This window comes from Alosa alosa, chromosome 2 (assembly GCF_017589495.1).
Source record: "Alosa alosa isolate M-15738 ecotype Scorff River chromosome 2, AALO_Geno_1.1, whole genome shotgun sequence".
In the NCBI taxonomy this organism is placed as follows: domain Eukaryota; kingdom Metazoa; phylum Chordata; class Actinopteri; order Clupeiformes; family Clupeidae; genus Alosa; species Alosa alosa.
In genome coordinates this window covers 37141058-37155094 of record NC_063190.1, presented here as the reverse complement: position 1 = coordinate 37155094, position 14037 = coordinate 37141058, and the positions used below count along the sequence as shown (strand labels likewise).

Sequence of the window (14037 nt, the reverse complement as noted above, 5' to 3'; positions counted from 1 at the left end):
ATGGTGTAACGATACAACTGCTGGTCTTCTGAAAAAACATAAGTAGTCCCGTCTCCTCAATACTATGTTGTGTTTTCTGACAAAACGTCATAAAAAGAGTCACAAAGAGCTAAAATGAGCTATGGAACCTATGAAAACCATTTTCTAAGTTAGCATTTGACAGTATCTGCTATGACAACAGTGTTCAAAGTTAGCATTTGGCAGTATCTGACGGCTTCACAGTGATTCCCCAGGCTACAGGTGATTGTTTTACTTTAGGTTTGGGGGACACGTCACGCTAAACTGACATTAAAATTAAAATGACGAGCCAAAATAGTAGGCCTAACAACCCTGTCCATCAAAATGACGGACAATGAAAAAATCTAATGCAACCTCTGCTCCGGAGCACTAATCGTGCAGTTTGACAGCAACGCCAAAGAGCCAGACTCGTTGGTAGGGCAGTCAGAGCGCATTCTCAACCATGGTGACGGTGCTCTCACACTGCACTCTCCCTCCGGAAGCGTGCCCATGCACAGCTCTTACACGTACGTGTGTGTGTGTGAGTGTGAGTGTGTCAGCGTCAGCCCTGGGAAACAATGAGTGTGCCATACTCTGGAACAGAATCTCGACTGGCACCCCTTATTCTTGTCCATTTCCCAAGTGTAACCTATGATGACGTGCCCTCTCATGGTCAGTAGGGGGAACCGGATAACTCCGCAATCTGCTCTAGCCTCGTTTTTGTTGTCTTCATGATTTCCTTTTTAAACGTTTCTTATATTAAAATATTAAAAAGGAAATATAAATGATCAACAATGACGAGCCAGCTGGACTAACCAATCCCCCCGCGCGCTCAAGATGCGTTCCCAATTAAATGGAGCAGCATAACATTCAAGTTAGAGCTGCTGCATAGTGGAGATTGAGGGACATTTCAGTGGATGTTAATGTGTTTTTCTGGTTCGATTTCCATGTGCAGCGTGAAGCAGTTCCTTGAAGTGATGAGGAACTTGGACGTGAACATTGACATCATCAGCTCCAAAGTGAATTCTGCTGTGAGCAAGCTGGAGAAGAAGTACGACGTGTCCCTGGCCCTCTACCAGCGCTTTGAGAAGTGAGTTGAGAGGGGGCCGCTGGGAGCCGCTGGGTGCATATGAACTATGAGCTCGTTATCTCGTGCCTTTCTGGAAGTGCATTAGTGTGTGTGTTAAAGAGGTCACATTGATGCCAACATTATGGTATTAAGTTCAGATTGATGGAAGATATGAGTAAGTAACTCTGGTCCAGTTATACCAGTTCCCAACCTAAAGATGGCAGCAGTGAGTTTGTCAGCGTATTCAGTCAGCTTTTCTGCCATGGAAGCAAACTGTATAAAATAGCATGGAACCCATAAATAATTATGTCTGACCATATCCTTAGGCCCAGTTCTCTGGCCCAGGCTGGTCTTATCTCATTTGATGAAGACAGTGTTCTAATGAGCAGTGAACAGTGTTCTAATGAGCAGTGTTCTAATGAGCAGTGTTCTAATGAGCAGTGTTCTAATGAGCAGTGTTCTCATGAGCAGTGAGCAGTGTTCTATTGAGCAGTGAACAGTGTTCTAATGAGCAGTGTTCTAATGAGCAGTGAACAGTGTTCTAATGAGCAGTGTTCTAATGAGCAGTTATTGTTATTACATAGCAGTGTGTCTAATATGGGAATTATAATGTTTTGTTTTAAAAAATGGAAACACAACTAATTTATAATTCTGCATGTTGAGTCATTTTAGACTTTTCACAGCCCTTTCTGCATTTGGGAGTGATGTGTGTTGTTTTAACTGTTCCCTTGTTCCCTCCAGGATATGGAAGGATATCTACACAGAGCCCTCGGAGCCAGAGTGAGTTCTGAAGATTTCTCTTTGTAATTATGATTGTCCAATCATTTGGAACAAATACAGCCATGCAGGTACTAGGGATGTAACGATTATCGCGTAAAACGGTAAACCACAATAAAATTGTCGACGATAACAATTATGGTTTTGATTTTAAATATCTTTCACGGTGTGAAAACCGTGAAGTTAAATTTTCATACCGTTACATCCCTAGTAGGTACATTGCGGTGCATTGCAAATCCTCTCATGTGTTGTGCGTAAGTAACTGACAGGCTTTTCCCCCTCAGGAGTACAGAGCTCTTCAGCAGCATCTGGACCATGTTCATTCTGGCTAAAGGTACGACCGCACTAACTAATAGAGCACAACATGTTCTCCCTGATCACCTTTCTCTATTTTCTTAAACTCCGCTAAAACAGAGTTTATTCATGCAAGAACGTCTCTCTTGATTTTTCCGTGGATCCCTTTAGTTGTTCTTTCTCCACATCCAAGCGCACCCCCCTCTGACCTCTGACCTCTGTGCTGTGGGTGGCTCTCTTGTCTTTCTGTCTATGTGGTGCAGGAAGGTTTCTGCAGATGGAGGATGACCTGGTGATCTCCTTCCAGTTGCTCATCTGCGTTCTGGAGTTCTTCATCAAACGCTCCTCACCCTCCCTGATCAAGCCCCTTTACAGTGAGTTCTTCATCAAACGCTCTACACCCTCCCTGATCAAGCCCCTTTACAGTGAGTCCTCACCCTCCCTGATCAAGCCCCTTTACAGTGAGTTCATAGACTACTTACTCAATCACGCACGGTCTTATCATAATAAACATTTTTCTTTTACATTAGAACTGAATTAGATAGATAGAATAATAAACATGAGAACTGAATTTGATCGATAGAATCCAGGAAAATGGTTACTGCCGCAGTCTCAGTTTTAGGACCTAAACTTTATGTGGACAAACTTTGGGCAACATCTAATACTTGTAAAGTATTTTTGTTTAGTTAATTTTGCCTTTGATTCCTTTACTTGTTACACTCAAAAATGCCTTACTTTGTGGATGGAAGACAAACATGTTCTCAGTATGACTTGACCATTATCAGTTTGCTTTGCATGCCATTGATTGTATTTGATCTGGAACAAAGTGCAAAAAGAGTTCTATTGAGGGCATTGTAAGGTTTCTTTTTGTACCCACATTGCACCAATCAGTATATTTTCTACGATAATTAATGTTGTGCCAATATTTTACGTTTCCACAACACTTGAATATAAATATATTAAGGATAAAACAAGGTGTGCATTTTATGGTCATTTTCATAGGACTGAAATGGTACGTGGGGTAGCTAGTAGACACATGGAAAATCTTTTTGGGAATAGTTCACCATTTAGTGTATGCAATGGAATTCCATATTCCTACTAGCTACCATTTTAGTCTTTTTAAAAAACTTGTCCTTAAAGGAGAAGTTCGGTGTAATATTGACCTAAAGTGTGCTGAAACATGATACAGAGTGTGAACTTTTGTCTCATAGCTCATCTCGGCTTGTCCCCTGCACGCCGATGCTACCAACAGGTTTTCAATCGGGATGCCTCGGGAATCGGTCTAGCCATGCAAATAAATCACTGTTTTATACCATTTACGAGGCTCAAAGTAGCTCCACACTTCATTGGTAGACTTCCGAGGGCCCTGACATTTAAAACGAGACATTGAGAACTTTGAAAAAGCACTGGTAGTTTATTTACAAGACTATTTATACAGCCATTATCTTCAGGAATTTTACCGTTCACCGCCATCTTAAATTTAGTCACGATAAGTCGAGCGACGAGTACGAATGAACAGGTATATTAAGGGATCAGATTCCAAAAATAATTCTGTGGAAATGCATGGATTCCACTTGTGATAGCGGATAGATAGATACTTTATTCATCCCATGAAATTTCAGATGTATGCCTAACGTGTGTGTGTGTGTGTTGTATAGGTGCAAAGATGACCCCCACGCGGAGCTCCCGGCGTAACCAGGGCAAAGCCAAACCGCGGCCGCCGGAGGCAAACGAGCCGCTGCTGGAGGTCATCTGCCGGGAGAACGAGTGCAACCTGGACGAGGTACGTGCTATTTATTAGGGCCTGGACGAGGTACGTGCTGTTTATTAGGGCCTGGACGAGGTGCGTGCTGCTTATTAGGGCCTGAGCACCGGAGGTGCGTGCTGCTTATCTAGTTATTTCCTTTGGTGGAGGACGGCTGGCGGTCACTGGTCGCCATTTTAACTTGGAGGTTATTCTCTTGCTGTAAGCCGCTTTGGATAAGCACTTTGGGTCTGCTAAATGAATAAATGTCTAGAGGGCTAACTGGCTCATATACAAATAAAATAAATAACTAAACAGTGGTGGAGGCCCATGTGTGTCTCTTCATATGTTAAGAAATGTTCCCCTTTCTTTTCTGTTTACCCTTTTAATCTCAGGTCAACGCTAGTGCTGAACGATTAATTTTATTTGCGATAATATCACGATATGATGAAAGATGATTTTCTAAGCGCAGAGGCTGTGATTACACTGCGCAATATATGACGTCACCACCGACGTGCCACTGACTCTGCACAGTGCTCACCAATCGTTGAAGAAGCAAAAAACGTAAACAAGATGACCAGCTAACAGTGTCAAGAAAGGTCTGAGCAGTAGAGCTACTTTGGTCCAAAATAAACCTCTTCATTACCTTTTGCTGGTCCCTGGTTCTAGTTCCTTTCTTTTAATTCCCCTGTGCTGCATCTCTCGCTGGTAACTTCGTTAACTTCTCCAGCTGACTTAAAACTATTAAAACTCTCCTGAACAGCAGCCATTCACCTGTGCTGGTAACTTTGTTTACTAGAGTACAGTAACAGAGGGGGTGTTTGCGATATCCAAGGGGGTTGGCGGTGCAAAAAGTTAATTAATTAATTAATGTGTAATGTTATCTGCGAGTAGTTGACACCGCTAACCACCAAAAACCCAGTTGTTGTAACATTAACTTACTAGCTAAGGCTCTTAGGCTACATGCAAGCTGCTAACTGCTGATAACTTTGACTGTTTAAAAAATCCTCAGTGTCCCGTCGGCAGGACGGTTACCCCCCACCTCCCCAACATTCTAAATCAATTGTATGCACCATATGTAGCATAGTAATGTTATACTCCATTTCAAAGCTCTTGGGAATCCAAAAATGACAACTTTTTTCATGTACAATCTATATAGTACTTTACATTCTCAGATTAATCTTATGTCTCAATTAAATTTGATCCAAAATGCCCCCTCCCTCCGCTTTTGGTGCTACCCTGACTTCTACACAATAAGTAGATGCAACATATTGGATACTAAAATATTCTCAAGAATCCATAGAAATTGAATCTTCATATTGTATTATCCAATATTAGTTGTACAGATGTATAGTCTGTCTTATACACACAAATTGAACCAACAAAGTAAATGCAAAAATAGACTTTTTTGTAATTATTCCATATTTTGAGTAGTCAGTGTATATCAGAACACCTGACATACAATCTAAATAGTCCACAAGAAACCTCAAAGTGTTACCTTTCATTTGAGACCAGGATTATGCTTCTACACAAAGGGGTTCATGTGCAGTTAGCATTTGATTGTCAGTATGCATTTTGGATAACAAAAAGTCCTATGGGGAGTTTCCATAGGCATTTTACAAAACGCATGAGCATACCTTGGCAAATAATGGTCTAAAGCACTCATATTTTCATTCTATATTGATCTACTTTTGCACACAGCTTCAGAAGACCTGGTGCTAGGGCTCAGTTGTGTTTCTAAGTGATATCAAGTGACCTAGAGGGCTGAAATGTGGTCAGTTCAGAGATGCTTGTATTGAGATCCATGTGGTTAGAGGTTTGTCTCCGTGACTGACTTTGTTGTGATAAGAACAAACTAGTTAATTTGCATGCATGCGTATTGAGCTTTTGTGAACACCGAGCTGGACTGTCATTTGACCACATTTTGTGCTGCAACAATCTAGTTTAAAAATAATCGCCTATTACATCGCAATCGCAATACTGGGAGAAATAAAAACGCAATTAGATTATTTAACAAAATCGTTCAGACATAGCCAATGGTAATATCTGACCAGGAAGTCCACTGTGCCATTAAAAATGCTGCAGGCTTTCTCTATAAGCACTCTCCATATTCCCTTTTCCACTAGGGCTTTTAAGAGTATTCAGATTTACTGCAGATAGTTCCATAATGTAGAAGGCAGTGCAAGGGCATGTCATCATTAAGATGTCTCAAATCCAAATGTGAGTTTTATTGGAAATGTTTCAGGCTATTTGCATGTATTTTAAAATGGTAGTGTGCCGTGCAACAGTTCTTGATCTGAATATTTTCTTTTGTCTTTTTTTTGCAGGTGAAAAATGTTTACGAGACTGTCTTTTCTCCCTTTTTGGAATCATCAGGCTTTTCAAAGTCTCAGGACTTACCAAAGGTACCTTGTCATTGCTGAACATATCCTGTGTGTTATTAAAAAGTTATTAAATGGATAGTCGTGTGAGCTGATTACAATGTTAATCAGTTAATGTTTGAAATAGGCTACATCAATACAATTTATAATACAGTGGGTCCCCGTTAAGTTTGGACGGGTTCCTTCATGAATCACGCACCCCATTTTCTCAGCAGAAATGGCACAAACTGCAGTTGACACAAACAACCACAAGGTGTCACTTGGGTGCCACTACTATTTTTGATGCGACTGACTTACTGCTTCCATGACGCAGCGGGGGCACGGGAACTTAAATTGATCACGGTAGTTTAAGCTTACACTTGACAAAACATTCTAATATGAAAATGTAGATGCAATTGTTGTAAAATGGTGCAGCTCCTTTAAGAAAGCACCGTGTGCAGGGATGGAGAGAGCGAGAGGGGATAGGCCTATGTGTGTTTAGAACTTAGCGCGTGTGGAAAAAGTGCGTGCTGTTGAGACTGAGCGAGTCATATTCAAAATAATGCAAAAAAAAAGCAATTATCCTCATTCATTGCAACCAAAGGATGCCTGCTTGCCGACCTTCAAACAAAAAATATATCAAAGCACCTTTTGCGTTTGAATGTAGCACGAAAAAATGTTTAAACAGCTGGACAAATTATTTAGCTAATTGATTATATAACCTGTACACCAGCAATTGTTGAACATTTACCTGTACAAGTACATTGACAGTAGCCCAGCCTAACAGCATGTTGTAGGCCTACTGTAGAAATTTCACTTAAATTGCAACCATAACATGCCTGCTTGCCAACGTTCAAACGACAAACAAAAAGATAATAAAACAACAAGAGGGTTTAGTCTGAATGACACTGAGTTTTTAGACACTGAGTTTTTGTAGTTAAGAAATATTTTCAGTAAAAAAATGGTCATTCTTCAATCTCCTTCACTGGCGCCTATGGAAAAGGCTTAACGTCCCAAAACAACGATCAATGATCATCAAATTTCTCTCACATTGCTCCTCATAACCATCTATAAAAAAGTGTTTTCTTTTCTTTTGAGCACATCCGAATCCCAGGACATAACGCACTGGACCTTATAATAGGCTCGAGATATAATTCCAAAGGGGGCAGATAGGGGCCACTGCACTTAAAACTTAATAAGATGAAGCTTTCGAACTTTGAAATTGCGATCAGTGACTGGCATCGGGTGAACAAAGCTTTTCGAAGTTGAACAGGCTATTAAAAACTATTTGCGCACCTCCATGTCACAGGAGAGACTGGGCTCTCCCTTCTATGAAAAAGACGTTACCTGCAAACTGGCCTATGATTTCATTGCTGAGTTTGCGGCAAAACATTTTTTTTTTTCCTGAGTCAGGATATGGCGAGTCAGTGTCATTTATTTGTCCAATGTTAGCCTATAGATACAGACCAGTACATCTTATCAATAGTTTGAATGTCGTGTGTGTTTCTGCTCATTGACAAATACCGTTCAACACATGCACATGCCCAATTAATTCCCCCTGTTAAAGTGTTCGCCTTTGTTACACTATTTGGTTTCGTGATGTAGCCTATGATAAACACCATATGGCCAAATATGTGACTCAGCTAATGTTATAGGCTATACAATTGAATTTCCCCTCTTAAAGGCAAGCTGGTGTAGCTTATTAGACTAGGCTACTATTAAAATACACCCGACGGTAGCCTTGGCTATGTGTAAAGTAAGCTATCGTGATGATTTCATGCACGTAAGTGAAAAGGGCCTTGCATCTGTCAAGTTAAGATAGGGCCTCGTGATCCCCTTTGCGACGGCCCTGCAGCTCCTCCTAAGACAGCGAGGAAAAAGTTAAAATACTTGCGATAAACCCGGAAAAGTTGACAGGTTTGTTTGGTCCCGGTGATTATTTGTGAAATTGTGCAAGCGACAGCCTTTTCAAGGCATTTCAAGGAAGGAGTCGAGCATGCAAGCTCCCAAATTGACCCAGTAGCCTAAGGCATCAATAAATTGTTGGGACTGGGGAGGGTCATGCGCTTTTTCTCAATCACTTTGGAGGGTCATAGAAAAAATTCTTGCTGGCGCAGGGAGGGTCACGTCTTTTTGACTAACGCCTCCCAAAACTCCTCCGTAGCCCCTTAATTAAATAAATAGCGAACAGTCCCTAATTGATTAATAGCCTAGGCCTACACCAGCAATTGTTGAACATTGACCTGTACAGGACATTGACAGTAGCCCAGCCTAACAAGCAAATGTTGCAAAATACATCAAAAGGCGAATTAATCAGAAATAAATAATGTAATCTGCATCGCTTTATTTAACAAACTGCAAGCAACAAGAGCATTGAGTTGGCTGTAAGGCCAAACCCAAGAGCAAAGCCTATCTGTTAAGGCAGTCGATAGGCTATATAACGAGCTGTGTGCCTGGAAAGGCGATAGATGGCGGCTCTGGTCATCCCATACCCTCCCCCACTTCCTGTAGCCTACCATTATGAAGGCCTGTAGCCTAAAACGACTTCGTTGCCGTTTTGTGACATTAAGCTTTTTCACGTTAAGCCCCCTCCCCCATCCCCTTCTTTCACAAGCAGTGGGGAGCGCTGGGGGCACAAAGTAACACTTTTGGTAGACAAAGGAGGGTTCTCCAGCGCTTCTGTCGTTTGGCCACAATCCGTTGCAACCAGGCCAAGACAGATATTTTAGAGAGGAGAGACGCCGGTGCAGCTCAGATGTCTTCTTATTCTTCAGTAAAAGGTGCAGAACATTATTAAACTTTGACTAACATTTCGATGTGTCGATGTTTTGACTAACTAACATCGAAACGTTAGTCAAAGTTTAATAATGTTCTGCACCTTTACTAAAGAATAAAGAAAAATTAAGAAGACATCTGAGCTGCACGGTCTCTCCTCTCTAACACTTTTGGCTTTGGCTAAATATTTCTAAAATCATTTGAGTTTCACTAGTCACATGTTTTAACAAGCAACACTTGTTATTGAACTAATAACAGGCGTGTGTCGAAAATTGACTTTATTTTCCATAATGGAGAAATAACATATGCAGAGTCTAACCAAGGTCAATCTTGCCAAAAAGCCCTCAAACCTGAAAACACATGAGGCAAAAGTGCAAAACATCACAAAACTAACTAAACTAACACGCGATATTTTTGTATTGCAATCATTGTAGCCTACAGTTGTAACAGCGCAGAACAGTCGCTTTTTACTCCCTGGATGCGCTCATTATAAAGAACGTTTAACGTGTCCCAAAACGGCTATCAATTAATCACCAAACGTCTTATAAACAAGTATTGCCAGGAGCAACACCTTGCAAAAATGATAACAATAGGCCTAGGCCTTTATATGGCTCTGCTCCTGCCTAAATTGAACTCGAACTACCTGAAAGTTGCAGACCTGTTCTGGAAATACGTGCATTAACCCACTCGACCGTCAGACAACGCTATCTGCTTCGAGTAGGCCTATTAGGTAGGACTGTAGCCTACACTGGTTGCTGTGGCACAGTCTTGAGTGACCGAATTCGTTTTTCTTTGTCATATGAATGCTGTCATTTTGTGAACATTACTGTTAAGGAGATGCTGTAGGCAAAGTCTATATTTCAACCTCGTTAGTGTAGTAAAAAAATCAGAACTATTCACAAGGTTTCTGGGCTGCATATTTATGTTCTGTTAGCAAGTTTAACTTCTCATGACTACCGACAAAGTAGCCTACTGCCAGCTGACGAAGCTCTCATTTTAAAACATTACTGAGAGACAGGCACTGTACAATCAAGAAATCTTGCCACTGAATCCAAAACTATGTTTAACATTATGTACAAGGCTTAGGCTACAGTGGACTAGCATGTTGCAGGGGCTGCTAAAACAGAGAAACGCGACTGAAAACTTCGCCAATCACAGCCCTTGCTGTCGAATCGCGCCGTCTGGTTCGACCGTGGAACTCCACAGCGGACTATGCTGCCCCAAGCTGGCTGCAGTTGTACTTTACATTTCACCATTCACCATGATCGTGAATGAAGTGTCAATTTTTAACTGGGACCCACTGTATATGAAGTGAAACTGGACGAGCCATAATAACCTCAGACTGGTTTGAGGCCTAGTCATTGTCAAATTGCAATGTGAGCGGCAGCCAGCGGGGGAAGATACGAAGCCAGGATTATTTCAGAAGCAACCACAACTACATTGTGCGTCTGCCCCGATTCTCATACCGTGATGGTATTAATTTTGCCATAGCGGGCCGCCATGCTAAAGTCAACGTAGAGGAAACACTGTGGTTGGTCAAGGGTCCTTTTAAGGTCTTTTGAGGATAGAACTTAACAATGTCTGTCCACTCTTTAGACAAAGATCCTTGATTACTAGCAAGATAGAGCAACGTAATTCGTTACTATGGGAGCAAAACGGTACAGTTCCGGTCTGCATAAGTGGGAGTGTCACCTTACGTCACTAAATAAACTTTCTCTTTTAATAAGCAATAAGAACAGATAAACATAATTGTGTTCACAGTATTATTGTCTATAATCATGTATGATACCAATGAATCATTCTTTAGGACATGATATAAATAATTTAATTAGTCATGTGTACGTGTAACGCTAGTTTAAAACGCCATACAAGTGGATGGGAGTAGCTATGGCAATACAGATATGTGCTAACAAGTGACTAGTAGTTGAAGGACTTCGCTTTAAACTTAATATACTGTTTCAATTAGGTTTTGAGTATAAACTATCCACTTTAACTAATGTCAGTAATGTTATTCAGCTAGTTGTCATTTCAAAGAAATTACACTTCTCCGCTTAAAATGTTACCTTAGCTAAGAGGCTAGCTAGCATGCTAACAACTGGACAGTAACTGGCAGCAGCATGGTCTGATATTAAGTTATTTTATTACAAATCCGAACACTAAAAAATTACACTTTTAGGCTTGAAATGATCCCAAACACTTACAGATTATGACAAAATGTTCCAAAAAACCCTCAACAAATCCAGAAAGACATCATGACCAATTTATTGGTAAAATTCCACAAGTCTCCATTGACATTAGTGCAGCGAGGGTTTACTCTGGTCTGCATAAAGGGGGATTCCCCTCCCCCTTGCAATAATCGAACGCGGAAATTGTCGAATGTTTTAACGCTTTAACCCTCTCTGCTTTAGACAATTGACCTTTCGCGAAGTCCCGCCCCCCTTAGTTACTGTTGCTAAGTCCGACAGCTAAGACCGGAGTTGACTATTACTTCAATGGTAGCTGTAAGCCTGTCTGTAAAAGTTACAACCCAAGAGGCTCTTTTACAGAGCCACGGACCTGATTTCATTTAGAATGCGCCATGGAGACACATGTATAAAAATTAATATCTAGGTTTGTTGGGTGACAAACTTAGACAGGGGGCGAGTGGGACTCTGATATAGATAGCTATGCTAGATAGACTTGCATGCAAATTACAAGGGCACCAGGTCATGTCATGTAAGGAACATGGTACTGCAAATAAACCGAAACATAGTCTACATTGCAGAGCGACTTCAACTTTATTAATTTATGGTGAATAAATGTTACACTACTGTGCACAGCCCCATGCTTTTCTGACGAGGCGATGCTAGCACATTAGCAGCGGTTAGCTAACCTGAGTTGTCTATGAGTCTCCTCTAAGTGACAATCATTTTATACACAATGCTGGCAATGCTGAGAACAATAAACGACCTTGTTTATCTTACTTACATTGAGTTAACTGTTTGGCTTAATCCATAGATGTGGTGGAGCACTATTTCATTGTGGTTTGCTAAGGAGTAACCCTTTGCTAAAAATAGGGGAGAGCTGGGAGGAGATAATTTAACATAATTACAAAAAAGCATAATCAAGATTGAAAGCCATTATTCTGTGTATCGGTGTTGCGTTAATCCCACACATGTCGTTTGGCTGTCCCTTTTCCATTTACATCACTATACAATCCCATAAAACCGGAAAAAAATCAAATCACGGCTTCCAATGCATTTCTATGGAGCCGTAAGGTGAAGCTGTCGGACTTGATCTACATGTGCGGAGCTACTGGGCTACCATTGGCTCATCCGCGTTCGATTGGCGGGGCTTGCGATAGGTCAATTCCGGAAGTGAATTACCCATTGTTTAACTCTTAGACGACTCGTTTAACAGCGTAGACGACTTGGACAGATCACTTCTGCTTCACAAGTTGTTGAGAGCAGAAGTCTTCAGAGACTTCAGAATCTTGCTGAAACTGATCAAAGTGCTTGGTGCACTAGATGCTGGAAATGCATAGTTCTGGTGATGGGGCGATTGTGGCAGCCAAATAAAGTTAGTTACCATTCAGAGGAAATTCCATGCGACTATTCAGAGTTTAGCTGTGTTTATTTCTTTGTTGTTGTAGTGCAGTGCCCGTTAAAACATGCCATTCCTGTAGAAAACCCGTAGCCCAATTACATGCCCGCAGGGATGCCTGGTTTAAAAAATAAGATGATAGGGGAAAAAGCCAATGAGTGCTTCTTTTACCAATATATTTAACAATATATTTTGCATTACTAATCCAAACAACGTCAAACCTGGCACTGCATGTACTTGTGCCCGTAGCAAGACGCCTATCAAGTTTGAAATTGATCGGACAAACGGTTCGAGGGATATGCGAATATCACACAGACGGACAGACTGTAATTTATAGATAGATAAGTTTTGTATTGTTTCTTTGTTGTATAAGTTTTGTGTTTCTTTGTTGTGCACTCGGGTCAGATTTACACAAATAAATGATAAATAATACACAAATAAATATTTTCTAAGAAGCAGAAGAGAGAATGTGAGCTCAAATGTTCTAGTGGAAGCAGCTTGGTGCTGGGGCTGCTGAAAGGCTGGGTGGGAGTTTAATGACTTATCATCTGTACAATCTACTCCAAATAGAAACAGTAAAGGAGCAGTAATGTGTTCACGCTGTTCTTGTTTCTCTGGTATTGTTGTATCACTAAGACATTTGCAGAAACCGTGGTTTGGTTTATGCCAGAGAACAAGTGACCAAAGACTATTGTGAAATAGCCCCCACTGTGCTGTCTCCATGTGGTCCCTGTTGCTTCACCCTCCAGCCCCCAGTCCCCACCCCCAGCCCTGCACCTCCACTCTGACAGGTGGCCAGATGGGTTCTAAAGTGCAGGCCTGTGTTTGCCCTCTCACAGGGATGCTAGGTAGATGGTTATATGTGCTGTTAAATCACCCTACGCCATGCTTCCTCAGGGAAATTGATTTAACCAGCGGCTATTGCAGCGGCTATTCCAGCAGCTATTCCAGTGGCTGCCGGACGTGGGTAATATTTGCTTTGACCCAACAGTGGTTTGCTGGAAGTAATCTCAAACACATACCCTATAAATTTCTCATCATGCCGTGTCCTGGCAACTGGATGAAGTTTTGGCATTGACCTTTTACATTGTCAATGCAAAGCATCCATGGCTCTGAGGGATTAATATTTGATGAATATGAGGTAGACTTGTTTATATTCAGGAGGTGTTTAAACAAGGGCTCTGTTTGAACACAGGACTTACCTGATCATGTCATATCATATCAAATGCACAAGGGCTGAGAACTGTATACAAGAAATGAGCCATTAGGATTTCAGCCCTAATACTAGTTATTCTGTTCCCCTCAGTTTGAAGAGCTGTCAGCGAAGTTTGAAGAAGTTTCTGTAAAAACTAAAGACTTTGATGGCAGACTGTTCCTGAACGGTGAAGAAAAATGCAGCCAGGAGAAAACGGACATGTAAGTCACACACGAATGTAACA

General features: G+C 41.2%; 1 protein-coding gene across 1 annotated transcript in view; it reads left to right on the top strand.

Annotated features, from left to right (window-relative positions):
* rb1 (retinoblastoma 1) overlaps window positions 1–14037 on the top strand; it is a 66801-nt gene that overhangs the window by 3829 nt on the left and 48935 nt on the right. The window contains exons 4-10 of the mRNA XM_048267818.1: window positions 953–1087; window positions 1808–1846; window positions 2128–2177; window positions 2401–2511; window positions 3796–3920; window positions 6209–6286; window positions 13905–14014. Of these exons, the coding sequence (XP_048123775.1) occupies window positions 953–1087; window positions 1808–1846; window positions 2128–2177; window positions 2401–2511; window positions 3796–3920; window positions 6209–6286; window positions 13905–14014 (648 nt within the window). The remainder of the gene's footprint in view (window positions 1–952; window positions 1088–1807; window positions 1847–2127; window positions 2178–2400; window positions 2512–3795; window positions 3921–6208; window positions 6287–13904; window positions 14015–14037) is intronic.